General features: G+C 35.4%; 3 protein-coding genes across 13 annotated transcripts; 1 reads left to right on the top strand and 2 right to left on the bottom strand.

Annotated features, from left to right (window-relative positions):
• Positions 1-2,141: 2,141 nt before the first annotated feature.
• Positions 2,142-13,933, top strand: LOC133694531 (uncharacterized). Of its 7 annotated transcripts, XR_009842299.1 has the most exons (21): positions 2,145-2,581; positions 2,716-2,974; positions 3,215-3,324; positions 3,442-3,579; positions 3,779-4,043; positions 4,208-4,575; positions 5,229-5,302; positions 5,941-6,091; positions 6,348-6,534; positions 7,065-7,293; positions 7,898-8,398; positions 9,035-9,092; positions 9,745-9,832; positions 10,062-10,136; positions 10,236-10,319; positions 10,492-10,635; positions 11,388-11,460; positions 12,357-12,439; positions 12,542-12,596; positions 13,239-13,364; positions 13,441-13,933. XR_009842299.1 is itself a non-coding variant. In XM_062116071.1 (20 exons), exons 1-19 carry the CDS (start codon positions 2,200-2,202, stop codon positions 12,548-12,550), a joined length of 3,297 nt encoding a protein of 1,098 aa, XP_061972055.1. In that variant the 5' UTR covers positions 2,144-2,199; the 3' UTR covers positions 12,551-12,596; positions 13,239-13,933. The 7 variants fall into 7 exon arrangements, 2 of the variants coding, with proteins under 2 accessions (XP_061972055.1, XP_061972054.1); XM_062116071.1 differs by having other exon boundaries at positions 2,144-2,581; positions 12,523-12,596; positions 13,239-13,933; XM_062116070.1 differs by having other exon boundaries at positions 13,239-13,933.
• Positions 13,934-14,013: 80 nt separating this feature from the next.
• Positions 14,014-15,915, bottom strand: LOC133694533 (probable protein phosphatase 2C 51). Its single transcript, XM_062116072.1, has 4 exons — positions 15,206-15,915; positions 14,995-15,121; positions 14,717-14,891; positions 14,014-14,586 (listed from the first exon to the last, which is right to left on the bottom strand). The coding sequence occupies exons 1-4, from the start codon at positions 15,803-15,805 to the stop codon at positions 14,310-14,312; spliced, it is 1,179 nt and encodes a 392-aa protein (XP_061972056.1). The 5' UTR covers positions 15,806-15,915; the 3' UTR covers positions 14,014-14,309.
• Positions 15,916-18,412: 2,497 nt separating this feature from the next.
• Positions 18,413-24,076, bottom strand: LOC133694648 (ETO1-like protein 1). Of its 5 annotated transcripts, none has more exons than XM_062116268.1 (5): positions 23,029-24,069; positions 21,206-22,921; positions 20,481-20,772; positions 18,971-19,280; positions 18,413-18,800 (listed from the first exon to the last, which is right to left on the bottom strand). In XM_062116268.1, exons 1-5 carry the CDS (start codon positions 23,169-23,171, stop codon positions 18,580-18,582), a joined length of 2,682 nt encoding a protein of 893 aa, XP_061972252.1. In that variant the 5' UTR covers positions 23,172-24,069; the 3' UTR covers positions 18,413-18,579. The 5 variants fall into 5 exon arrangements, 2 of the variants coding, with proteins under 2 accessions (XP_061972252.1, XP_061972253.1); XR_009842322.1 differs by lacking the exon at positions 18,413-18,800 and adding an exon at positions 19,533-19,754 and having other exon boundaries at positions 19,113-19,280; positions 23,029-24,076; XR_009842323.1 differs by lacking the exon at positions 18,413-18,800 and adding an exon at positions 20,139-20,213 and having other exon boundaries at positions 19,113-19,280; positions 23,029-24,070.
• Positions 24,077-25,286: the final 1,210 nt, after the last annotated feature.

The raw sequence follows: 25,286 nt of genomic DNA on the forward strand, positions 1-25,286 counted from the left end.
ACATCGCCTTGTTCCTTAGCAATTGCACAAATGAAGTTCTGTGGTCGATTTCACTAGCAATGAAAATTTACCATAGTTATTAAACCCTATCGAGTGGTGTGTGGTGTGGGTGTCTCCACAAATTCATGTCGATGAAGGGTGACCAATTTCAAATCTTAATTTGAACTAGTTTTTTACATTAACCCGATTGAATTTAAATAATTTAATAAATTAATTTATAATCTAATTGATTTAATTAAAATTAATTCAAAAACTCAAACTAGTTTGGTGTTTGTTGTGATGCTATAACCCTAAAATCTTATTTGATTATTATTTTCACAAATATATATATATATATTTTCAGTTTGATATAACTTCGTATGATATTAAGATCATGTCTCCAAGGTTATTATTGCGTTCATGTTTATAAGCATATTCAAAAGTTTTTTTCTCTTTTGATTTTTGTTCTTACTTTACAGAATCCTGGGTCATGTTGGTGGATTTGGATCTTTAGGTCATGAAATCCAGTCCACATGGTCAAGTCAAGTCCATTTAGCATAGAGCAGTGCTTCCATGCTTTTTTTTTTAATCAAATAGAAAACACGATATTTTATTCTCTAGGTGTGTTTGACAATTATAATCTTGAGGTATTTTTTAAATTTATAATTTTTAATTAAATTTGTGTTTGACAAACATATCCTGTTAATTTTCCAGCAATGTTAATTTTTTTTATTTTTTGTGTTTTTATCAAATAAATACCAAATAATTTCTAAAATTCCTATAAAAATATAGGGTATCTTAAAATTATCTGTGACTCCCTTATATATTTTTTTAATAATTTTATTTAATATTTGGATTGTAAACTTATACTTTAAAATATGAATTTGATTGTAAATAGATGTCAAAAAAATTAATTTTTTTAAAAATTAATTTTTTAATTTTTTTTTTAAATATTTTTAAAACAAATAAAGGATCGATTAGGTTTTGAAACTCACACACCGTAGGTACAGAGACGCTATTGTGATCTACCACAGTCCCCACCTCTATAACATCAATTAAAGGATCGATTCTTTAAGCTCAATGCAATAAACACAGCAGCTGGGAGTCCTGAATGAAGCACAAACAAGAACAATTTTGAAGATCGATGCATCGTTCTCTAAGGCAAGCAATATTCTTCCATCCTTTCTGAATTTCTTTGTTTGTTGATCTCGTTATTTTCCCTCGTAAATCTGTTATTCATTCTTACTTCCAGGAAGCTTTCCGAAATAAACTTTCAGCAGGATCTACAGCTGTTGTCGCTCTTTTGATACATGATCAAATTTTAGTTGCCAATGTTGGTGATTAGAGAAGGCTTATCTCTGTACAAAGAAAGTTTCTTTCACACAGCGGGGCCACATGCGATTTTATTTGTGATTAGTATATTTTATTTAAAAATATATTAAATAATATTTTTTATTTTTTAAAAATTATTTTTGAGATTAAAACATTAAAACAATTCAAAAATATAAAATAATTATTTTTTTTAAAATAAAATTTGAATTTTTAAAATACAAATATATTTCGAAGTAAAGTCTATTTCTTCCACACAATCAATTAAAGATATATGTTTAATTGATTTCGAAAAAATCTGTAGTTGATTGAAGTCCTCAATTTTCAACTTAAATCTCTAATCATAGCATAACTGTAGCACTTCTAAGAAGTTACCCCGGCAAAAAGCTACATGCTGCAATAACAATATTGTAGAAAAATATTTAAAACATTTTAGAATAAATCACACACACACACACACACACACACACACACACACACACACACATATATATATATATATATATATATATATATATATATTATTTCTATGGAAATTACAGCGAAAAGGAGTTATCAATATGAATTTTTTTTTGAAACAAATACATTTGTACTCTTAGAAAAACAGTTTTAACTTTAAAATCTAATATTTGCGCTGAGTTTTTTTCCTATAAATTTCTGAACCTATAAGCTGAAATATATTCCAACGTTATTAAATATATTTCAAACAAAATTTGATTTTTTTTTTATTTTCATATGATTTTGATGTTAAAAATATTATTTAAAAAATTTTAAAAATATTATTTTAATATATATATAAAAAAAACACTTTTAAAAAAAATCCAATCAAACCGTGATATACGAGCAGCCTTGGCGGCAAAATCTTCAAGCTATTAACGATTATTAATTAGCATGCGAATCAGTCCTTTTCCTCCTCTCCTTTCTCTACTCTCCTTTTCATCTCAAAAACCTAAAACTCGATGCCACCGCACAATGAATCCGGTGTTCAATTGGAAGCTATCAGTTTTAGGGTTTATCATTTTTACCATATACACAACATCACGCTGCGTCGGAGAATCGTCAACTTGTTTAACGGTGTACAAAGAAGGCGGTGCAGCGGCAGTGTTTCAATCCCCAAAATGCCCTCGCTGGAACCTTCCGAATTATGATTCTCGACCACGGTCCACCGCCACAGCCCCAAGTAGCCTTTGCCAATCAGCCATGCTTCAAGGCCGAAGAAAGTCTCAGGAGGATCGCACTCTCTGTGCTCTCGACTTTCGCATTCCATTTCCTGGTATAACAACGTTTCTCTTTCTGTTGTATTTCTAGATCTGTTAATTTGTAGGCTGTGACTTAGGGTTAGCGTTTGTGAACTTATTAATTTAGTTGAAAGGTTTTTTTGACTCTTAGATTTTGATGTTGGAGCAGGTAAGGTAGGGGTTAAGGAGGTTGTGGTTGGAATTGTGGCAGTTTTTGATGGCCATAATGGTGCAGAGGCTAGTGAGATGGCTTCAAAGCTTTTATTGGAGTATTTTGCTTTGCATACTTATTTTCTTTTAGATGCAACATATTCTTTTGTTTTCAAGAAATCGAATGGAAGGTTGCCGAATGAGGGAGAAAAAGATGTAGTTTTTCAAGTGCTAAATTGGGGAGAGGAATCTGGTCAGCGGAAATTGAACTTTGAAAGGTGATTTAAGAGTTTGTTTCCAAGTGCTAAATTAGAAGAATTATTGTTCTTGCTGTTAAATTTACTTTTTACTAAAAATATTTCATACATGCACGTGCGGAGTTGCACATGTGCTCCTACTGCCTGCTCACTCTCATTCTAGCGCACTGATTTCTCTTGAACTCTATCACAGTTATCATGCCATGTTTCTATTTAATTCTTATTTATCGTTAATATTTGTTTCTAAATGAACTCTTTCAGGTTTAAATTTTCTCTGCCAACAAATTTTGATGATTCTTTTCATTTGGATATCTTGAAGGAAGCATTATTGAGGGCAATTCATGATATTGATGCAACATTTTCTAAGGCAAGTTGTATAATTGAATTTGATGCATTCTTGCTTGTCTGTACTACAGTCCTTGTGTGCATAATTTCCCTAATCTTTTTCCTTCTTCTTATTTTTTTTCATGCTATTGTAATGAAGGAAGCATCCAAAAATAATCTTGATTCTGGTTCTACGGCCACTGTTGCATTGATGGCAGATGGTCAAATTTTAGCTGCCAACATTGGAGATTCAAAGGCTCTTCTGTGCTCTGAAAAGTTTCAGTCTCCTGCAGAGGCAAAAGGTCTGAAACCTTGTCAACCTAAAATAAAAAGTTAAATGTTCTTATATACATGCTCTTAGAATTGCATAGTGAGTAGGCAATAGCTCTACGTGCTCGTAGTGGTAATATTCACGCATGTTGGGATAGGGGTATAATAATTGCAGTTCTTGTTAAAGAAAAACACTGAAGTTTATTTAATACACTGCATCTGAATTTGCAGCCACTTTATTAAGGATATACAGGGAGCAGAGACGTGATGGGGCAGTTTCACCTGCCAGGTATTATGGTAACATCAAATCAACATCGTCCAATGGACCTACACATTTGATTGTCCAGCAATTAACTAGAGATCATCATCCAGATAGAGATGATGAAAGGTTTCGAGTGGAAAATGCTGGTGGATATGTACTTGAGTGGGGTGGGGTGCCTCGAGTAAATGGTCAATTGGCTGTTTCCCGAGCTATTGGTGATTTGCATCTAAAAGGGTGAGGTTCATAACCACAAGAGAATATGTATTCATTACATCCTTTACTTCATGATTGATATGCAATTTTTGGATCTCTCTCCCTTTAATCATCCATTTATGTTATGAGATTTTCCTTCTGTTCATAGTAAAATAACACACGTTTTTTTTTTTAATTATCAACAGCTATGGAGTTATATCTGCACCAGAAGTGACAGATTGGCAGCCTCTAACCACAAATGATAGCTATCTGGTGGTTGCATCTGATGGTATGTTTGAAACGTTGGGCTTGCAGGATACTTGTGATCTACTGTGGGAAGTACATAGTCATGGTACTGAGAGGCCTGGACTCTCTTCTTCATGCTCATACTCATTAGCTGAATGCTTAGTAAATACTGCTGTTGAAAAGGGCAGCATGGACAATGTGGCAGCTGTTGTGGTTCCATTAGGATCCATTGGAATTTCACAAAAAATATCGAGGGACAGTTGTGATGGAGAGGGGGATATACGTTGCTCAACAATAGGACACAGAAACTTCATGGATGAACAATCAGGTAATTATTTCTGTGTGTGGACTGTTCCCAGATGGTATGTTGGACCTAACATGAACATTGGAATTGCTGTACGTTGAAGTATAACTGTCACATATTTGTGACCTCGTAATTTATTCCTTTCCAGAATTTTTTTCCTCATCTTTATGGAAAAATGTTATTTGAGGGTACACTGAGGAGTTTCTGGATATAAATTAATCCGGACTCACTTTCCTTAATTATTATATCTGGGTAAGAACCAACCTGAGTTACTTTAAATATCATGATATTTTTACCTGATTTTATGTTTCAATCACAATGCTCATGGGCCCTTGTGTCCTTTATAACAACATTAAATGAGTTAGCTCGTCCACAGGGTGTTTGCAAGCTGATGTGTATTTCTCCAGGTTTGTCCAAACTCAATTTTTTGCTGTTGACATATACATATGAGGTCTTTGCTGGATGTATTCATGGTTTATAAGTTGTGACTTGTGACCAGTGGCACTGTTGGATTTTGCATTGTAGATGATGAAGCGATTCTATGCATGTGTTCAAGTGTTTTCTTCTTCTTTCCTCATTTTTTTTGTGGTGCTGAATTGTTACAGCCTGTCATATATGCTCAAGATTTGACGGATTTTTATGCTAACAAGCATCATATCTTTCACAACTTTTGACAGCTAATGAAGGGTCTTCTGATCTTGTGAAATTGGACCATGGACATTCAGTTACCACCAAGTTTGAAAAGTTACTGGTAAGACTAATTTCCATACCTTAATCTTTGCTGGTCCATGGCCTTTATTCCTTACATATCTAAATTAGACATCTCTATCTCATTTATTTTCTTGTAAGGGATTGAGTTCTGTTAGGGATAGCGTGGTGTTAAGGTGTTTGAATCATTTTAAGGGCCGTATGAATAACCATGTTATATATGGACTTTGTGTGTTTGTTTTAAAAGTTACTGGTAAGACTGATTTTCATACCATAATATTTTCTGGTCAATGGCCTTTATTCCTTACATATCTATATTAGACATCTCTATCTCATTTATTTTCTTGTAAGGGATTGAGTTCTGTTAGGGATAGAGTGGTGTTAAGGTGTTTGAATCATTTTAAGGGCCTTATCATTGACCATGTTATATATGGACTTTGCGTGTTTGTTTTACATTCTTATAGCTACCTGTATGTTTAGAAGACAAGAAGACCTTCATGTGTTGACCAATGAAAGAAAAAGATATGAGACAGATCTGTTGTTTATCTTACTTTAATTTTTTAGACATTATTCTTCACAACCTGAACCACAGTTAACAAACTGGAAGGTGAATTCATGGTTATGATCTCACTATCGGGCGTTTGATGTTATTTTTTCGTCCCCCCTTCTTTTCTCTTGCAGATCAAGGGAAAGCAGAGGAATTTTGGCTGTTATTACTTGTCTGAGAACCTTAATGATAATCTGGAGATGTTAGGGGCTCAAAAAAATGACGGGATAGATTATATGTATGATCTACCTCAGGCTCTACCTGAGGCCTTCAATCACCGCTATGGTATGTGAAGTTTTTCCTAAGTATCTATGTCTTCCTTTGCTTTTTTTTTATCCTTTGAGTGGGTTGTGATAATCCTTGGTTGCATGATGGTTCTGTTTCACTTTAAGGGGATTTATGACTTCTTAATTTTCTTAAGAAACTCTAAAACATCTCTTCTTTTCAAGCATTATAATTTTATCAACTATATGTTTGTCTGTATGGACATATATTTGTGTCTATGAGCAGACATTTGCAACCTTTTCACCTTTTATTTCAGGTGGACCTGTGAATTTATATAATGACCAGAATATGTGCTTGCATTTTGGAATGACTATTGATGGAGTTACAGACCAATGCATTCATCCTGAAGGCTTTGCTAGTTTCCTTGGCTTGCTTGAATCTATTCCTTTTCATGATGTTGGTTCAAATTATGGATCAACTGAGCATGCAATGCCTGACTTAAGGTGTGCATCTTTCTTTCTTTATTTTTTAATGACTTTTAGCCCGGGAACCCATCAATATTAAAGTTTTTGCCTGTGTGCAACACGAGGTAGAGTTGAAGAGCAATTCCATATATGGTCAGCTGAGCTCCTATTGGTTCATTAGCATTCAATTAGACTGTTGAAAATGAGTCCTAATTGGATGCAATGAAAGCAATTTTCTGGAGCATATGCCTGGCTAGGCACCCAATTTGGGGAGATGGGAAATTGGTTAGCTCCTGTTATAACCAAGATTACATCATTGTAACATGCTGGTGTGCTGAATTGCTAGTCACTTTTATTCTTGTAGCACTCAACTCAGATGGGATCAAATCAGACCATGTCTGATATGATGTCATGTGAAAGATATCAAGAGAATTTGAGAAACCTCTTCATTAAGCTTGTAGTTGTTGCTTATATCGACTTCTTATCACCATCTCACATTTAAACAATATTCTATGGCCTGTTTTCTTTTGAAACAAACCACTAAGACAATTGTAGCTCTTGGTTGTTAGGTATGTGCTAAAGAAAAGGTTTGGTCGTGGATCGTATGGTGAAGTATGGCTGGCTTTTTATTGGAATTGTCATCAAGATCATAATGCTTCAAGTTGGAGTAAAAGGAATGGGCATTCCTCGTTTGATGCTAGTTTAAATTCAACTAAAAGAAATTCCAGTTGTGGCAGTGCTAATGATTGTAGTTCTGGTTCTCCTAATGGTGACTTGTTCGTTTTGAAACGAATCATGGTAATTGGGTTGCTCTTTGATCCCATTTTGTTGCTCTTTTGCTTGAACAAGGCTTCCGCGCTAAATGTAGTAGATATCTATGTTTTTACCACTCTCCCCTGTTTTACGTGTAAAATTAATTTGCATGCATCTTTCTTATTTTGTAGCATGTGCTGTTTATATAAAAATCAAACACTGAACCTTAAGATATCCTAAATATTTGTTGAAACTACAGTATGTGTTCAATTATTGAACTGTCTGCCCCCTGATGGAGCAATTTCTGGACCTTGTTGGCAGTTGTGACATCCTGACTCTTTAGAGGTTTTTTTGCTAACCTTGTCTAGGAGGTTCAGGCTCCACTTAGAAATTTTTGCAATCTCTCGTCTTGCAATGGTTATGGAAAGTTGATCTATCTTTTTCTGTTAATGTTTATGCTGGTGTTCCATTAGGTCTTTCAATACGCAAACAAAGGTCAGAAAAAAACCATTTGATCCCCTCTTTTATTTTTAAGCAGCTTTGAAGTGGTTTGAAAGGACTTAATGTATTTATTGATCATTCTCTGTTAATGTTCATGCTGGTGTTTTTGAGGTTGAAGTTCTTTAAAAGAGATGATTACTGTAAACAGGTGGAGAGAGGAGCTGCTGTTTACTTAAGTGGTCTGCGGGAAAAATATTTTGGTGACGTATTCTTAAATGCATCCAGGTGTCTTGGAGACTTACAGTCAGAGGGGATCAAAACCTCTTTATTTGAAGAAATGCGATCAGATTATGACCTGCTAGAAACTAATGAATCAGTTTATGGATTAGGAAGCGGATGGAGTTTTGAAAATATGTTCCCGAACAAATTTAGAACCATGAGAGCTACCTTTGAAGAAGGTTTGAGTCATATAGCAAGATATGTAGAATCTTTTGAATCACGATCTAATGAGATCTGGCTTGTATTTCATCATGAAGGCGTGTCTTTGTCAAAGCTTATTTATACTGTGGAAGAGGTAGAAAATGTCTCTGACAGAGAAAAGGTTGAAGAAGTAAAACGGATTGAGGTATTGCAGCCATCAAAATGGTGGCATCGGTTGAAGACAACAAAAGCAGGGAAAGAGGAAATGCGCAACCTTTTATGGCAATTGGTATGTCTGCTTTACAAATTTGACATTGAATCTTGTGAGTTCTGATTTTCTGTTAACTCAGCCTTTGGTTTCTTTAATGTTCATATGCAATCTTGCAATGGTTGGCTTAGGAGTCGCTTGCTGTGTTGTTAGTTTGTTTAACTTTAGTGTTTACACAAGAGATGACACAACTCTTTAAGTCTAAAGCATGTGAATTTTTTATTAGAATTACCAACCCTTTTCCCTGGTGAATTGTCCAATGAATTTTTTGTTATCAGGACGGCTAAATGAGTTCAATAAGAATGAATTTCTGCTGTTAATTTTTCTTTTAAATGCATTCAATAAGTGTTTTTAGGTTTTATGGTGCAGCAAAGGTTTATCCATCAGTAAATACTGACCATATCCTTTACTTTATCATGAATCAGTGAATACTGCTCATACTGAAGTATTTTAAACTAACATGTTTCATATCTTTTTCTAGTAATATGTTTTGTCTTACCTCTGTTCCTTTTGAAGAAGCTTTTAGAAACTTTTTTACTTTTTATTCATGAATTTAACACCTTTTTAATTTGTGTTACTATTCTGTTAACTTTACTGTCGTTCCTGGTTGTTACACTCTGAGTGATGTTTGACGTACATTGTATTTTGTTTGCTCAGTTGATAGCACTCAAGTCCTGTCATGACCGCAACATCACCCACAGAGATATCAAACCTGGTGAGAGCCCTAGTCATCTGTCAGAGCTGATTATCATGCAATATGATTTCGGAAATAAAATATGTTTAAAAATTACAGATTTGTAAATAATGCCTCAAAAACTATGGTGCATGTGAAATTGTTAAGCATTCAAGGGAAATGACCTAACATGTAGTTTCTATTCCCCTCACTTAAAGTTTATTTCTTTATTTTTGAATTCCCCAAAATCTGTCCATCGGCAAAAGAAAAAAAAATCTCTTTAATGGTTTCCCCCCATAATATCCCCTCAAAGAGAGCGGAACATGTCAGAAGGTCTTTTAAATTGAAATTTCCAACAAGTATGAAAGGTAAAACCAGGAAGTTAACGAAAAAGCAAATATAATGGGATGGAATTTTGTCTCACTTTCTGTGCATTTGATAAAGGACTATTGCCAAGGTGTGCCATCAATTTCGCCAGTCTGAGGTGCAAATTTTGCCATCATATTGGTTTATAATCCAACTCCCTATCAGTATCATGTGTATTGTGCACATTCCTCTACCTGCCTTTTCACTTCTTTATTGGGGATGGCACCACCTTTCTTTGGTCATTATGCTTCTTTTGTCTGACTGTGCTTTTATGATACCAAATGTTGAGAATTAGTTGCTCAAGATGCTTCATGTTTCTCATTGGTAGAGAACATGGTGGTATGCTTAGAAGATCAGCACACTGGGAGATGCTTGAAAGGAGGTCCAAGTGGAGATAAGAACTATACCGTTAAAATGTAAAATAGTATAGATTACAGCAATTTCATTTACTTTGCCAAGCTATTACTATGAAGTTACTAAGTTTTGTAAGCTTCCTGTCATTTGTTGGTAACCAAAATATGAACTGAGAATTGACACAAGTGCATGGAAGTTCTTGTGTTTTTGTTATCAGTTATAACTGGGTTATTCATGCCTCTTTTTTGTTTGGTACATATTGTTCATCCCTCTTTTTTCCATCTGGTCTAGGCGGATTATTGATTTTGGTAGTGCAATGGATGAATTCACTCTGAAGCATCTGTATGGGTCAACCGGACCTTCTAGGTATCTCCTTTTACTTCGGGAGCCCCTTCTGATATGCCATATCTATGTTGCAGCACCTAATTAAGTGTTGATGATGGGTCTCTATTTTCTACTAATCAGGGCTGAACAAACTTCTGAGTATTCTCCTCCAGAAGCTTTTCTTAATGCTAGTTGGTATCATGGGCCAACAAGCACAAATTTAAAGTATGTTGCCTTTCTACTTAATGATTTTGAATGCTAGCCTTTTTGGTTGATTTTCTTAATTACTCTTTTTTTCCTTTCTCTCCCTGAGTATTCATCTGCATTTTTTATAGATGAATGCTACCATTTTATCTGTAGAATTAATTATAGTTGCCAATAACTTCTTGTTTGACAGGTATGATATGTGGAGTGTTGGTGTCGTGATGCTAGAGTTGATATTAGGAACACCAAATGTTTTTCAGATTAGTGCTCGCACTCAAGCTCTTTTAGATCCACATATTGTTGGTTGGAACGAAGACTTGAAGGAACTCGCTTACAAGTGAGTATTATCCTATGTGCTTTTATGATATGATATTGAATCCTGCAATTCTCATATCTTAGGGAGCTGAATTTTGAATGATTCTCTTTGAAACGTTGCCTTTGACAAAAGCCCTTAGAAATTCATGAATTGGAAGTCTGAATTGTTGTGTTGTAGTGTCTGAGGTTGAATTTGCTCTAATTTATCGCCCTCTGGTTTACATTTCATAATCAACCTTATTTGATTCTCCACAGAAATTCTATGATCACATATAATGCTTTTTGCTCTTCTCCTAGAGTCCTACTTAGCCTTGTTAAAATTAGGAAAAAAGTCTATTCTTGTTTTGCATAGAAGTGCTAGTCTTGAGTGCTTGGTGTAACCTTTATTGGAAGTTGGAACCAGGAAAGAACTATACCTTCTCTAATGAAACCAGGAAGGTTTTACTGCCGTGTCCAGTTTAGCTGGTGCAACAAGATTATTACTGGTAATCTCAATGTTTAATGTCAACAGATGACCCTATTCTATTCTTTCTAGTGCACGTCTGATGTTTCTGCTGTTCTTGCAAAAGAGAAATTAGAAAGCAGTTAGCCTTTTTGTGTTGTAGATAGCAGTACAAGTTTAATTGTTTACCCATTCCTATCAGTAAATTATAAGGTCTAGAGTTATATAACTTTCAAAGTGTGATGGATTCCAAACTGACTTTTGATTTTAGAAAGGAAACATGTGTGGATAAACTTTTGACATTGATATCTGTGGTTATTTTATGGTGACAGACTTAGGTCATTCATGGAATTATGTATCTTAATCCCAGGGAGTTCCTCAAAGCATCATCGCTCAACGGGTCAGGTCAGTTTCCATCCTTTATTGCTGAATGTTCTCCTAATTTGATTTCTGTGATGAACATGCTGTTGGGCATCAACTTTATGGAACTCTCTTGCCTACATTAACTCCTGTGAGATATGCAGTAGAAATGGATGTCAGCATCTGCAATGTTAAATTAACTTTTTTATACTGTTTACCTTCCCAACATCTGATATAATGAATTCAAATTTGTTGGCTTTGGGAAATCAAGGTGAAGCTCAGTGAGCCAGATAGAGGCCTTAATAGTATTTTCTTAGTGACTGCTGACCTTATGTTATGATGGTGGCCTCAAGCTCTGCTTTTGAGCTCGGCACAGATGGATATGGGACAATCAGCCCATTTTATAGCCACTGACCAAAAATAAATTTTGTGATGAAGATATGTCATGAAACGCAAATATGACCTGATGACCTTAGGTCTTGATTTGACTTGGCATGTGCAAACTGATATGATTTGGTGATGAAATGTATAAAGGTCATGATCAGACTAATCAGGAAGGTGAAATGAATAGTTTGTCAAGCATTGATTAGATAAAGAAATTCAATAATTTAGGTCCATGGCATAATAACATTTGAAATCAAATGGTCCACCATTAATATAAAGTAACTTGTTTTTTATTGCTATCATCATCATCACATGGGAAAAGAGTCACTGCATTTGGCTATGAAGGGTTTATTGTAATCCACCCTACCTTCCATATGAGCTCCATCCCCACCAGAAAAAGTGAGGAGAATGCAGCAATTTGCAAATGAGATTGATTCGTCACATTTCCAATTTATCTTACACCAACAGTTTTATGATTTTTTATTCATAGCATACTATGATTTTGTTAATAAATTACACGTCATGCATGCACCGAAAAGTTTTCTTTTGGTATTCAGGTTGGAGATTCACCTGCTTCCTGGAAATGCTCTGAAGAGTTCTTCTCCAATCAAATAAAGAATAGGGATCCTCTGAAAATAGGGTCAGTTCTGATTCCATGCACTTGCCCTCTTGATTAAACTACATAATTACTATATAGTCCTTTTTTATGTCTTTTACTTGTAGTGTCTTGCACTATGTGCAGGTTTCCTAATGTTTGGGCTTTGCGATTGGTGCGCCAACTGTTACTTTGGGATCCAGTAAGTTCACAAAGCAGTCAAATTTAATACTTTTTAACTGCAATGGGTGTGATGACAATTTAGTATATAAGAGAAATCCCCCCCCCCCCCCTCCGAAGTGGTTTGGGGTGGGGTTAGTATTTCCACCACCTGCGAGGCAATTAATTAACTGAAAATGCTGTTTATAAAATGCACAAGTCAAAATGTAGTATCTGGTTTCAATTTTAGAAATACTGCTTTCCATATTCTGAGTAGCAAAGGCCATATCGTGCTCTTACTCATTTGATACCTCCACCGATACATGCTTTCTGAGAATTCTATTGATGTTATCGGATTTTACATGAAATATGTCAGTTTTTGGAGTGGGGGCACATATAGGAGTAATATAATTCCACATGCAAATTTAATCAGTCAGATGGCTTATGGGTAATCTTAACATCTTGTGCTAATTTGCTGCCAAGCCACGGAGATTATACTCCAAAAAATATAGGAGTATCAAAGCTTTGTAGGCTGCTAGAGCTTTTTAGTAGTTTTAGTACGCATTTTTAGGTCTTGAGATGACTGAAGGTTATTTTTTCATTTCCGCGTTCCATTCTTCAATCCTTGAGATTCAAATCATATAAAGTTGAATGTAAGCCGGGTACTAAATGCTTGTAATTGCAGGAGGATCGATTAAGTGTTGATGATGCTTTGCAGCATCCTTATTTCCAACCTCCTCCCAAGAGATGAGTTCATAGGAACTTTGCAAGCGCTAAGTGCTTAGTTTTTGGGTTCTGGGTCCTCCGGAAGGTACATATAATGGTTTGAAAACCCGACATGCAGGGTGCTTCTAAGATCTTCAATACATATTATTTTTCCTTTTCAGCTGCAGGTCTCCCCGTAACCTTATCATCACCTAAAGGGGAGATCTGCAGGATTGGAAAGGGAAGGCGTTGCATGGGCCGGTGGTTCCGCATTGCTTGTAGATTGAAATGCTGAACCAAAGCACAAAAATCTCTAACTTGTCAAGCACCTTGCAGCGGATGTTGCTTAATGCCAGCTGTGGATGAAATCACTTCATTGATAACCACCTCCTTCAGCATCCAATCGGTTCTACTGCTGTACATGTTCCACAAACTGTAGCATAACCTAATATAGGCGCATTTAGATCCAAAAGGTTCATGGATGATCGTATGTGGTTAATCTCGACGATTAGTACCAATTCCATGTTTAATCATTCCTGCGAGTAGAAGCTACTCTATGGGGATGTTGCTGTTTATTATAGATTGGTGGAACCAGCCAGCCAGGACCGAATTTTTTATATTTTTTTATGAAGATGCAGCCACCGCCCCCGCCACTGCCTATGGGTTTTTAGATTATGATCCATGCCTGCGGGGAAGTTAACAGAAGAGCAATTATCATGGTACATCATTAACTGTACATGATCAATACGAAATGGTAAAGGGCAAAAAAAAGGGGACCAAAGGTCTTTCATTCTGAAGTTTGATACAAGCATCGTTAACATGCCAAAATGCTCTCAAATGGCGGAGGAAAACATGCCCAAGAAAGCATTCAAATAGACTACCTAGAACTACACATCTATCTACTCACAGGTTCTTGTCGAACACAGTTTCAGAACTGTATTTCTCCCAGTACCTTATCTCGCAAAATTCTGTGCAGCCACCTCTTCAACCCAAGTGATCAGTGTTTTCTCTTTGTCGAGTCTTTGTTACAAAAACTCATAAAAGCTCTCTATCACAAAGGAACTACAATAGCAGACAAGTTATCATGACTCCCTTTCTCATATGCAATTGTTATTATACACTCTGCCAGCGATTCAGAAAACATGCATGAAAGTGGAAGCTTCGATTCTTCTCTCCTTTCAGGAATTAAATTCCATTCAAATATCAGCTCAGCTACATCTTGTGGTTTCAAGCTCTCAAATATACCATCAGATGCTACCACCAAGTAGCTATCATTAGCAGTTAAAACTCTCCAACCTGTAAACTCAGGCTCGGCTATAACACCAAACCTTCAACACCAAAGTAGGAGCATTCTGAATTAGAAGAGATCCGATCTCGTTTTTTAAAGAGAAACTTGAAGAACAAAGCAAAAATGATGGATAAACTTGATTTACAATCTTAACCAAGTTCGAAATTCACCTTTTTAAGGCTACATCACCAATGGACCGAGACATGGCAAGCACTCCATTCACTCTAGGCACACCCCATACAATAACAGAACCACCAGCTGTTTTGATTCTTGCCTTCTCATCTTCCCTCTCTGGGTGATGATCATATGTCAGTTCTGTAGCTGAAAGATTTACTCTTGAATCACCTGTGTGATTACATTTGAACATCAAGCCAGCCATGTCACTTGTTAATTACACCAAGAAATAATGTAAACCCAGGTGCTGGAAATTTGCAAAAAACCCACAGACCAGAAGGGATTTTCTCTGACATGAGAAGAGCCTTAGAATCACCAACATTGGCAACTAAAATCTGCCCATCATACAAAAGAACCACATTGGCAGTAGAGCCTGAGAAATAGCCATTTTTAATAGCCTCCTGGAGAGAAAAACCATGTAAACAATTAGTCTCAAACCAAAACCTCAATCAAAGAAAGCAGCTAAATTATAATCGCTTTCTTGCCTGAGTAAACTTAAGATCAATGTCAAAAATTGTCTTCAACAATGATTCTCTTAAAACCCCCAATTTATTGGCTTTATAATCACTCAAAGGCATCTCTCCTTTGTATATTCCCATTAGCTTATACGACAGAAACACAAGGTGCACCTTAAAGTAATCAAACAAAAGTTGTGACCCCATCTCACTCGCTTCTTTACCACCATGCCCATCAAAAACTGCTACAATACCAACTGTATCCTCTTCAAAATCAAGAAGAGAGTTGTTCTTTAGCAAGGGTAGTTTCATATCAAGATTGCACACTACACGGTCTTCTTGATACTCCCTGCGTCCTTGGAGTGTGGCGAACTGGCAGTTCTTGATATTCTGATTTTGAAGAGACCCATTAGAGAGAACCCATCGTGGACACTCTTGAGACTCATAAACTGCAGGGGCACCGCCATTATCGTAATCCATCATACATGACACTGATAACCCATGAGAAGATTGAATGGATTTCATGAAAAGAAGTACAAATGGTATTGAAAAAGATGTAATCTTGAATCTGCCCATTAATCCAAGTTTGGTGAAAGTTCTGCAGAAACCTAAAATTTTCTTATAAGACATGTGATGAGCCCTAGATTTTATAGTTAAAAATAAAAAAAAAATTGCAGGCTAGGAAGTGCTGAGATGGGCAAGTTTTGACGTCACCGAGTTAATGGCCCGGTTAGGGATGACCACGCATACCTGGAATTTCTATTGTATTTATGCACCATCCATTATAAATAATATAAGAAAATTAAATATTTATATTTTATTTATCAAATTTTAAATATCTATATGATTTTATTATATGAGTTATATATATATATATATATATATATATATATATATATATATATATTATTTATTGAATAAAATGACCAAAAAATCTTATTGTTTTACATACTTACGTTTGGTTAATGTCTTATGATTGAAAAAACAAAGATATAAGATAAAATAAAAAAAAATTAAATTAAATCTATGTTTAATAATAATGTATAAAATAAAGTGATTGTTTCTATATTCTATATAATTATAATAGACAAGACATGATAAAATATATAAAACAATTATTTTACTTTTAATATGTATTGTTATCAAACTTATATATTTTAAAAAATAATTAGATTTTTTTTAGTTTAGTTTATAATGAATATTAAAATTAATAATATCATAATAACTCTAGTTACAAAACCAGGATCGACCTGACGAATTGATTCAAAATCAGATCGATCTGGGGCTTAGACTGTTCTGAGTTTTTTTTTTAAATAGAGAAATGATTGACTTGATTTAATCTGGTCAAAAACCCAGGTCAATCGGGGATAAAACACGGGTCAACCCTATTGAATTTTTAAAAAAAATATTTGGTCAAAACAAGGTTGTTTTAATTATTTCTTGAAAAAAATAAAGTCAACTAAGTTGATCTTCTTAACTCGTAACTTTAACCTTTACTTGAGTTAACTCCCAAGTCGAGTTTTAAAATTATAATGATAATCACTTTTATCGATATATTGAATCGAGTCAACTAATGTTGACCCTTTCGACCCATGACCAGAGCCTTTGCCTTGATTGACTTTTATGTTGGATTTTAAAATTATAATAATAACAATTTTTATCTTTACATTGATATGGGTTAACCCGAGTTGATTCTCTTGATTTGTGACTTGAGTCTTGTCTCAAGTTACTCCTGTATCAAGTTTTAAAAATATAATAATAACCACTTTTATTTTTATGTTAACTTGGATCGACTCTCCTGACATGTAACCTGAGCCTTGTTCCAGGTCGACCCTCAAATCGAGTTTTTAAATTATGATAATAACCAATTTTATTCTTATGCTAACTCGGGTCAACTCAACCCATGACCCGGGCCTTAATTAGTGACAAGCTTTTTCCAGGATCAACCTCTCGAATTAAGTTTTAAAATTATAATAATAATTATTTTTATTTTTATATATTTTAGTTAAATAATTTTGGATTTAAAAGTTTTTTACAAGGATATTTTAAAAATAAAAAATAATAAATATTATCTCTGAAGAAATATCATCTCATGTTTTTTAAGTACAAAACTTCACTCCAATATTATTTCATAAATAAATTTATTTTAATGTCCGTCTCTCAAACTAAATATATTTTTATTTTTATTATTTTCATCCTTTTATTTCAGAACAGTAACCTTTCGCTATCTAGTAGTTATAAAAAACAATACCACCCGGTAATTATGGTAATTACCCAAACACGATGTCCTAGGTAGAGGCATTTTCAATTTACCTACCTAAACTAGAAAACGCTAATCTAACCATTTAAAAGTTTTAATTTTGCTTTAATTTTAGGCTTCTGTTTTTGTATGTTAGAAAACTTACATGCCATCGGGTTAAATGTTTAATTGCTAATTGGCTATTTAGAAATGTGGTTGTGATTGTTTTTTAAAGTATTTTTTACTTGAAAATATATTAAAATAATAATTTTTTTATTTTTAAAAATTATTTTTAATATCAGTGTATCAAAATAATCTGAAAATATAAAAAATATTAATTTAAAATAAAAAAATTATGTTTTTTTTAATAATTTTAAAATACAAAAACAAATAAAACTTCAGGGTCACAGGTAGAATCATGTTTTATGTGATGGCGATACATGCTGTTAAGATGCAAGATGCTTTTATATATACTATATAGATCTAAAAATCCAAAAACTTAATTTTTTTGTGTAACTTTTAACTTCTAAGTGGCTTTAGAAAAACATATTTCGCTTTCGGGATGTTTTGGATTTTAGATTAAAAGAACTCAGAAGAAAAGGAAAAAGAAAGGCCTAAAGCATGAGTCACAAAATAAGATATAAAGTGTCCCTGACAGTTCAACGCCAGCAAAATAAGATGCTAGGGAACATCTGCACCTTGTGGTCTGCCTTTCTGTTTCCTAAGAGGTTCAACGAGGTAAGGTGCTCACATCTCTAGTATTCTCCTGAGAGAGGAAAAGCTCATCAATGAACACCAATAATTGACCCACACTATCGATGACTGCTACATGTCGGTGCCTGTCATCCATGCAGCATCAAGCTTTGAGATTTTTCTTGCTTTCCACAACGCTTTTATCTTTCAATTCTGCGTGGACGATGTCACAACGTTTGAAATTGGAGAAAGATAGCGTTAAATCAATTGCTTCATAGACTACCCTGTTTGTTCATATGCCATAATGGAAAGAACATGGATATTTTAAGATATTGATTAAATTAAATTACAAAAATGTAAAAGCATTAATTACTAAAAGAAAAAAGAAAAAAGAAAAAAAAATGTGACACGGACGTTAACATGCTCGGTAGTATTTGTTATATGCATTCGATGATTTTGGGTCCTTGTGAATTCAGGGCTCATGGCTGTTCACTCTGTTATGAAGTTCCAGCATCTCTCGGTGGTTTGGGTCCACAGAGAGAGCAGCACGGCAGTCACGTAGAGCAGCCAATACATCACCTGTGTGCTCATGAAAAGCCGCCCGCAAGTGCAGAAGGTGAAGGTCTGCTTTGAATACAATTGCCCTCGATAGTTCTGCAATGGCTTCTTTCTCCTTGTGGCTGTCCATTAACACTGCCCAACAAATAGCACAATGCAGCTTCAGTATCAATGAGCTTTGAGCTAAGTGATATTTAAAAAAAAAAGAAGAAAAAAACCCTTTCTTTCAAGCTCAGTTCTACATCCCAAACTAATTGTGGTACTCTGTTTTATTCAACAGTACAGGGGGTGGGGTTGCATCAGACCTGCAGCTCGGTATCTGTAAGGGTACACTCGAAGGGGGTCTAATTGCGTAACCATCTCAAGGTCTGCTTTCGTAAGTTCCCGATCACAATACTCCGACCTCTTCTCATAGGCAGATGCATTGTTTTGGGCTTTCTCAATCAGTTTCGTCATTTCCTCATATGCAGCAGTCTTTTCATTTCTTAGAAAATGTACTCGAGCAAGTCCTTGGTGTGCTCTGGTATGCCTGATCTTAAGGGCATTGATGTAACAATCAGCTGCCAAGTCTAATTTCCCACAGTCGACATAGACACTTCCAAGATTGTTGAGTGCCTAACAAATAAAGTTTCAAGAACTAAAATATTAGCACAGGCTTGCTTACATATATTAGGACCTTAACATAATGCCAGATGCAGAATGCAATGATAAATGATAAGTGATTCATCATTCTACCCAGGAAACTACCAATTCAGATTTGGGCCCAAAGGGAAAATGAAATGGGCGTCATACAAAATCTTACAAGTAAATAAACCAAGACCATTCTGACACCAAGGTCTCAAAGAATTACGAATAAACATTGCATACATGATCTATCTCATACCACTGGAGCCACTTTAAGTTCAACTCTGCCAGTAAGGCTAACCTCCTTCATGCAACACATAAGGGTGCTCTAGGCTCATGTACAGTGGCTTCTCCACAGTCAAACATATTGGAAACAGTGAAGACAAACCACCCTTCTAAGAAACAGCACAACAGCGCCTCACCAGTTATTGAGTACTTTTCCAACGAGGGCCACCCCAGAATGAACTGCAGGTGTTCATAATTCTATGACTCTCATTTTGAGATACAAAATAGTTTATCTAAAACAGAGTTTAAAAACAGAGGCACATGAATCTGCACTTCAATACATGTTATGCACCCAAAAAATGACCACCACTCCATGAATTCTTTTCTTAGTTTTTTAGGCTTTTTTTTAAATGAATACCACTCCAAGGATTCTAACCAGCTTCATATGTCACCTTCCAAAGTTTGACATTTTCCAAGCAGACTTTAGGAAGCAATTTCTTTACAGTAATTTATTAAGGCAGAATACCTAAATCTTGTCTAGTTAGCGTGTTTACTTTTTGGACCATGCTGTCTCAAATACCTTGGAGCATCAGTAACTACCAGTGAAGTCACCACTGTATATACCTTGATTGAACTGCTGCGCTGCTCTATCACCAACCAATCAATTGTAGCCAATGGTAGCACATTTCACTCTATCACCTACCAATCAATAGTAGCCAATCATAGCAGAATCTGCCCAATCACCAAAAATGATCTGCTGCAATGTTTTTGACACAAGCACAAGATTTTTTGTTCTTTCTCTTATTGTTTCTCTTTTTATAAATCAGTAAGACCTGCCCTAGGTATTATCACCAGAAAACCTTGACAAAAACTACACTAGTGTAATTGATTAAAGTTGCTAATGACTGCTACCAAATGCCAGCAATTCCCATTTCAAAGAAAAAGTAGGGGACAGGAAAACCATACCTGGCCCTTGCGCAATCTGTCCGAAGGGCACTTGAGAGCTTCTTCAAGGAGGGAAATAACAGTTGAAGAGCAAGATGGATCCAGACTAGAGTCAGCCAATGCATAGGCTTTAAGGAAGAAGGCCTCAAAGGACTTCTTGATGTTGATAGACTCCTCAGCTTTTTGAAGCCCTTCATTGCAATGACCCGTATCATACAAGATCCAACCTTCATAAACTAGACGTTCATGTTCAGTTGATGCATGTTGACGGGCTAATTGTAAACTCCGCATGGCTGCCTCAGGACAGTTCAACCTGATCATGTTCAGATAGGGTTTATAGGCAATCCTAGTCAACCATAATCTTACTAACCTCCAATATAGAAACTATATACAAGTGAACATTGTGCTATAAGGAATCATAAGCCATACCCACTGTGAAAAGTACATCTTGTCAAGAAAATTAAAGAAACATGTTTTGGAGAAAAGAATGCTGAGTAAAGAAAATAAGCTTATAAACTGATTCTCATTATTGACAACATAATAAGACAAAAAAAGAAAGGAGAAGGAAACCATAGGCTATCCACTGTCACAATGTTCGGATATTGTTCATTAGGTGCATTCATTTAGAGGTTGCATATGCCATAAGGTAGGGGACACACGTGCTAGCTAACTCGTCAACAAAGTCTGGACCCTGGAAATTATTTTAAGCAGCAATGCCTGTAAACTATTAAAATTTAAGAGCATACCTAAGGAGAAGCAAAGACTGCCTGAAATATAGAACACCTTTGGCTGCATCAGATTCAAGCATCTGGTATATGACTGAGAGGGACCCTGTATCATCAACTGAAGACCACCTATCATACAATTGCAGCCAACAATCTGCTGTTGTCCAATTCTCAACATGCTCACGCACAAGGGTACGGAGTTGGGATGCTGCCACCCGTCCCTCAAACATCCTATAATCAGGGGAGAGAGTGAGAATTGCCTGAACATCACAAATTGCTGCTTGATAATTCTCAAGAGCTAGATAGAAACAGAACCGGAGCTCCAAGCATTCTAATGCGAGTTTAAAACCAAGAATTCTATTGATTTCTGCCAGTGCAGCTTGAACATTCTGTCTCCTCATCAAAGCAGCAGCCCGATACATGTAGGGGTAAGTTAGGGTTGGGTCCAGCTCAGTTGCTTTTTCAAGGTCTTCCCACCTCTTATCACCCTCACAACACAAGGACCTCTCCAGGTACATCCATCCAAGTGGAGTACCAGATGAAATCACAGAACTGAGCTTGTCAAAAGCCCAAAGCCTGTGACCTCTGATGCGACCCAGCCTAGCCAAGCCTGATACAGAATATATATGGCCAGCATTTAAAGCTGCCTCAAAAAGACACTCAGCTTCATCATACTCTTTCCTCAAGAGCCGTACACATCCAAGTTGATGAAAAGCCAACAGCTTCTGTCGGTTAGTTTCTGCTGACTCTACCAACTGATCCAGAAAACAAGCTGTTTTATCGGACTGAGGATCAAGGTTCATAGCAACTTCACTTAATAAACAATATAATGAAAATGAGGCTGGCCCAACCATGATCGTTTTCTCTTGTTTATTAGCATGGCTAAAAATTTCCACTACCCGATCATCGTTCAAGCAATCAGGTAGATCCTGTAAGAAAACTTGTAAACATGATGCAGCAAGGACAGGAGAGTTCTCTTCAAGGGCACATTCCATGAGCTCTACAGCATCATCTCTGGAAGACACTAAAGATGCAAGTTTCCTATCGCACGCATCTTTTAGCCTTTCACAACAAAATTTATTTGCAAAAATCAACATTTCCAACAATACATTTGGAGATTCTTCATTCAAACTACCAGTTATGCTGAACTCACTTATTGCCCTAAAACCCAGAGGCGATATGTTGTTTTCAGATAAATCTATGTGTTCACAAAGTGACTCAGAGAAACATCCATTAAGCATGGCATGAAATGGTGCAGAAAGGCTGGCAATTTTCTGTCTATCACAAACTATTTTCTCATCTCCAATTTTAAAAGAGACACTTCTTAAAATATGGCTGCCATTCATCATTGAAACTGTCTCACGGGAACTTGAACTTATATCAAAATCAAGGTCGGAGGAAACATCTATTTGACCGGACTCTTGTGCGCATTTACCACATGTTGCAAGCAAATCCGAAATAAGCTCCTCTCCTTGTCTCTCAAACTTTAACCATGCCCCAAATATAAGCTTCTCATGCACAGTGCTGCCCTTCAGCCAAGCTGAGCGGAGACTTCTTCGCATCAATTTGGCTTCACCAAGGCCTTTAAACAGTTGATATTGAAATAAATAGAGATTTGACCTCTCTTGCGGAGAACAGGATTCAAGTTCTTCATGAATCTGAGCTAAAACTTCTACATAATCACCAGGTTTAAAGAATGGTTGCACAGGTGGTTCAGGGACCTTGATAAATGATTCTCTAATTAACCCAACAAGAAAAGGAAATCTCAATCTATTGAAATCAAATATAAAAACTTTAACATTTTTTAGTTATGGAAACCACAACAGATGTAAAGAAAAACTTACATGGATGGTGAAGAAGTAGGAGAGGTAGAAGACTGGGAGGATAATTTGGAAAGCTTCCCTCTTTCAACTTGAAGCCATGACTGTGGATTTAAGGAATTGAGCTGTGATTCCTTACAGGACTCAGAGGTAAAGGAAGACCTCATGGGGCTATAAACAAGTCCCAGATCTCCACAGTAGTCAGATAGGTATTATCCCCACTCTTTCTAATCTCTCTCTCTCTCTCTCTCTCCCCCTCCTCGTTCTCCCCAACTGAAATGAACCTAAGATTTGGCAATACAAAGCAAACAAATATAAAGCCTAAACTGTTGCTTGTGAATACACATCACTACACTTAGCTGATAGATCTTCCAACCCCACAGAACAACAATTCCTTATCTAAATAACAGTTCACAAAATTACAAAACAACAGGCTAACTATCGCGTGGAAAAGGTTTCACTGAATAAGTAAATACAAACCAGAAAAGGGAGGTTTTATGGCAATCACAATCTTACAGATCCCTCTTGGGTTGGCTCAAATGCACAGATATAGAAAGAAAATAACTTGAAATCTAATCTTCAATTACACAACAAAAATCGTCAGTCACCTTCAACAAGAAAATGAAAGATAGCAGAAAAGACGTAAGACCCACCCACCAACAGCTACCTTAATTTCTCTACCAAAAAAGGCAAACCAAACCCAACCCACTTCGTATCCCTTAAAAAAAAAACACAAAATGAGAAACTAGAACAAGGAATAGTTGACAATAAAATGAGAAGACGAGAGTGACGCAGCTGAGCTCTAGTGGCTTTGAATTTGAAGAGGGAAACCAGAGATTGAACGAACAAAAGCTGAGGAAGTTGCAGAGTGATCAAAGTGAAGGAATCCAAAGGGAAAAAATTCTTAATTCCCACTTTTGATAACTCTTTTTTGTTCGGTTAAAGGGAAAGTTTTTTCCTTTTTCTGCTTCTCTCTCTCTCTCTCTCTAAATTTTGTTGTCGTTGGAGACCGGAGAGAAATTTTTGTAGCTTGGAAGCACAAGAACTAATGGGAAAATCGAAAAAATTATATATATAAAAAATGTAAATAATTCATTTTTAAGGATTTCGATAATTTGGACATAATTAACAGGGTAATCGACGTCGTATGATAAAATAGTATTTTTCTTTAAAAAATTATTTATTTTTGGTGTGGATCGAGAAAGGCATGCTATTACAGAACAGAAGCTTTGGCATCTTGTAGTTGAGATTGTCTAGATGACAACAATTATTGTGGGGTCCTCTTGAATTTATTGGGTGATTGAATTATGGTTAATCAGAAATTAAGTAAAGGCAGAGCAAATATTCTGTGCGACACTCACACCGAACACAGAGCTATAATTTAATTTTTCCCTGAACCACAGCCGGTTACCAAGTGGTAGTTCTTAACAAATCGAAATGTAATCCGAAACAAAAGGTGTTTTTTTCTTCTTCTTTTGGGCCGACAACAGGGCACAAAGCATATCACCGTCTCGGAGCGCGGTTTAATTAAGCTTTTCAAGAATTTTAAATATTTTATTTTTGTTTTAATTATTTTTTAGATTGTTTTTATATATTGATGTTAACATAGATTTTAAAAAATAAAAAATATATTAATTTAATATATTTCCAAATAAAAATCATTTTAAAAAACAATATCTATCATTTCCTCATAATTATTTTTCAAAATACTAAGGATTCTTTTGTTGAATGTTTACAGCTAGTGTTAGAAGTTCCAATTCAAAGTATAGGACACCCATGATCGAAAGATTGAAATGCTGCTCGTACCGCCATTAGCTGGCAAAATGCTATCATTGAGGAAAATCATAGTTGATAGATTCAATTTAGGATCAATTCAGGGTTTGACTTGGAATGAAAAATTTATCATGATTATTCTATAGTTTAGTTATTTTTATATTTAAATTTTATATTTTAAAAAAATTTATAATTTATATCCCAACTTTGTTATGCGTGTAATAATATACATTATAAATCATTCTATAATCTATTTTACATTTATAATTTTCAAAAACACATAAAATATTATTAATATTATAAAAATAAAATTATTTTGTTTTTTTAATAAAATTCTTGGTATTGACTTAGTCGGCTCGAATAATCCGGACAAGTCTATCCTTTTCAATTCAAATCAAAATTCAAAATCAGATTACGAGTTATAAGGGAAAGCTAATACCTCCTCGAAATTGTTGTAAACGTAGGTACGAGTGGTTTACATCGAAGAGACTCCCGTTGCAATTAAGAAA

This window comes from Populus nigra, chromosome 5, assembly GCF_951802175.1.
Source record: "Populus nigra chromosome 5, ddPopNigr1.1, whole genome shotgun sequence".
In the NCBI taxonomy this organism is placed as follows: domain Eukaryota; kingdom Viridiplantae; phylum Streptophyta; class Magnoliopsida; order Malpighiales; family Salicaceae; genus Populus; species Populus nigra.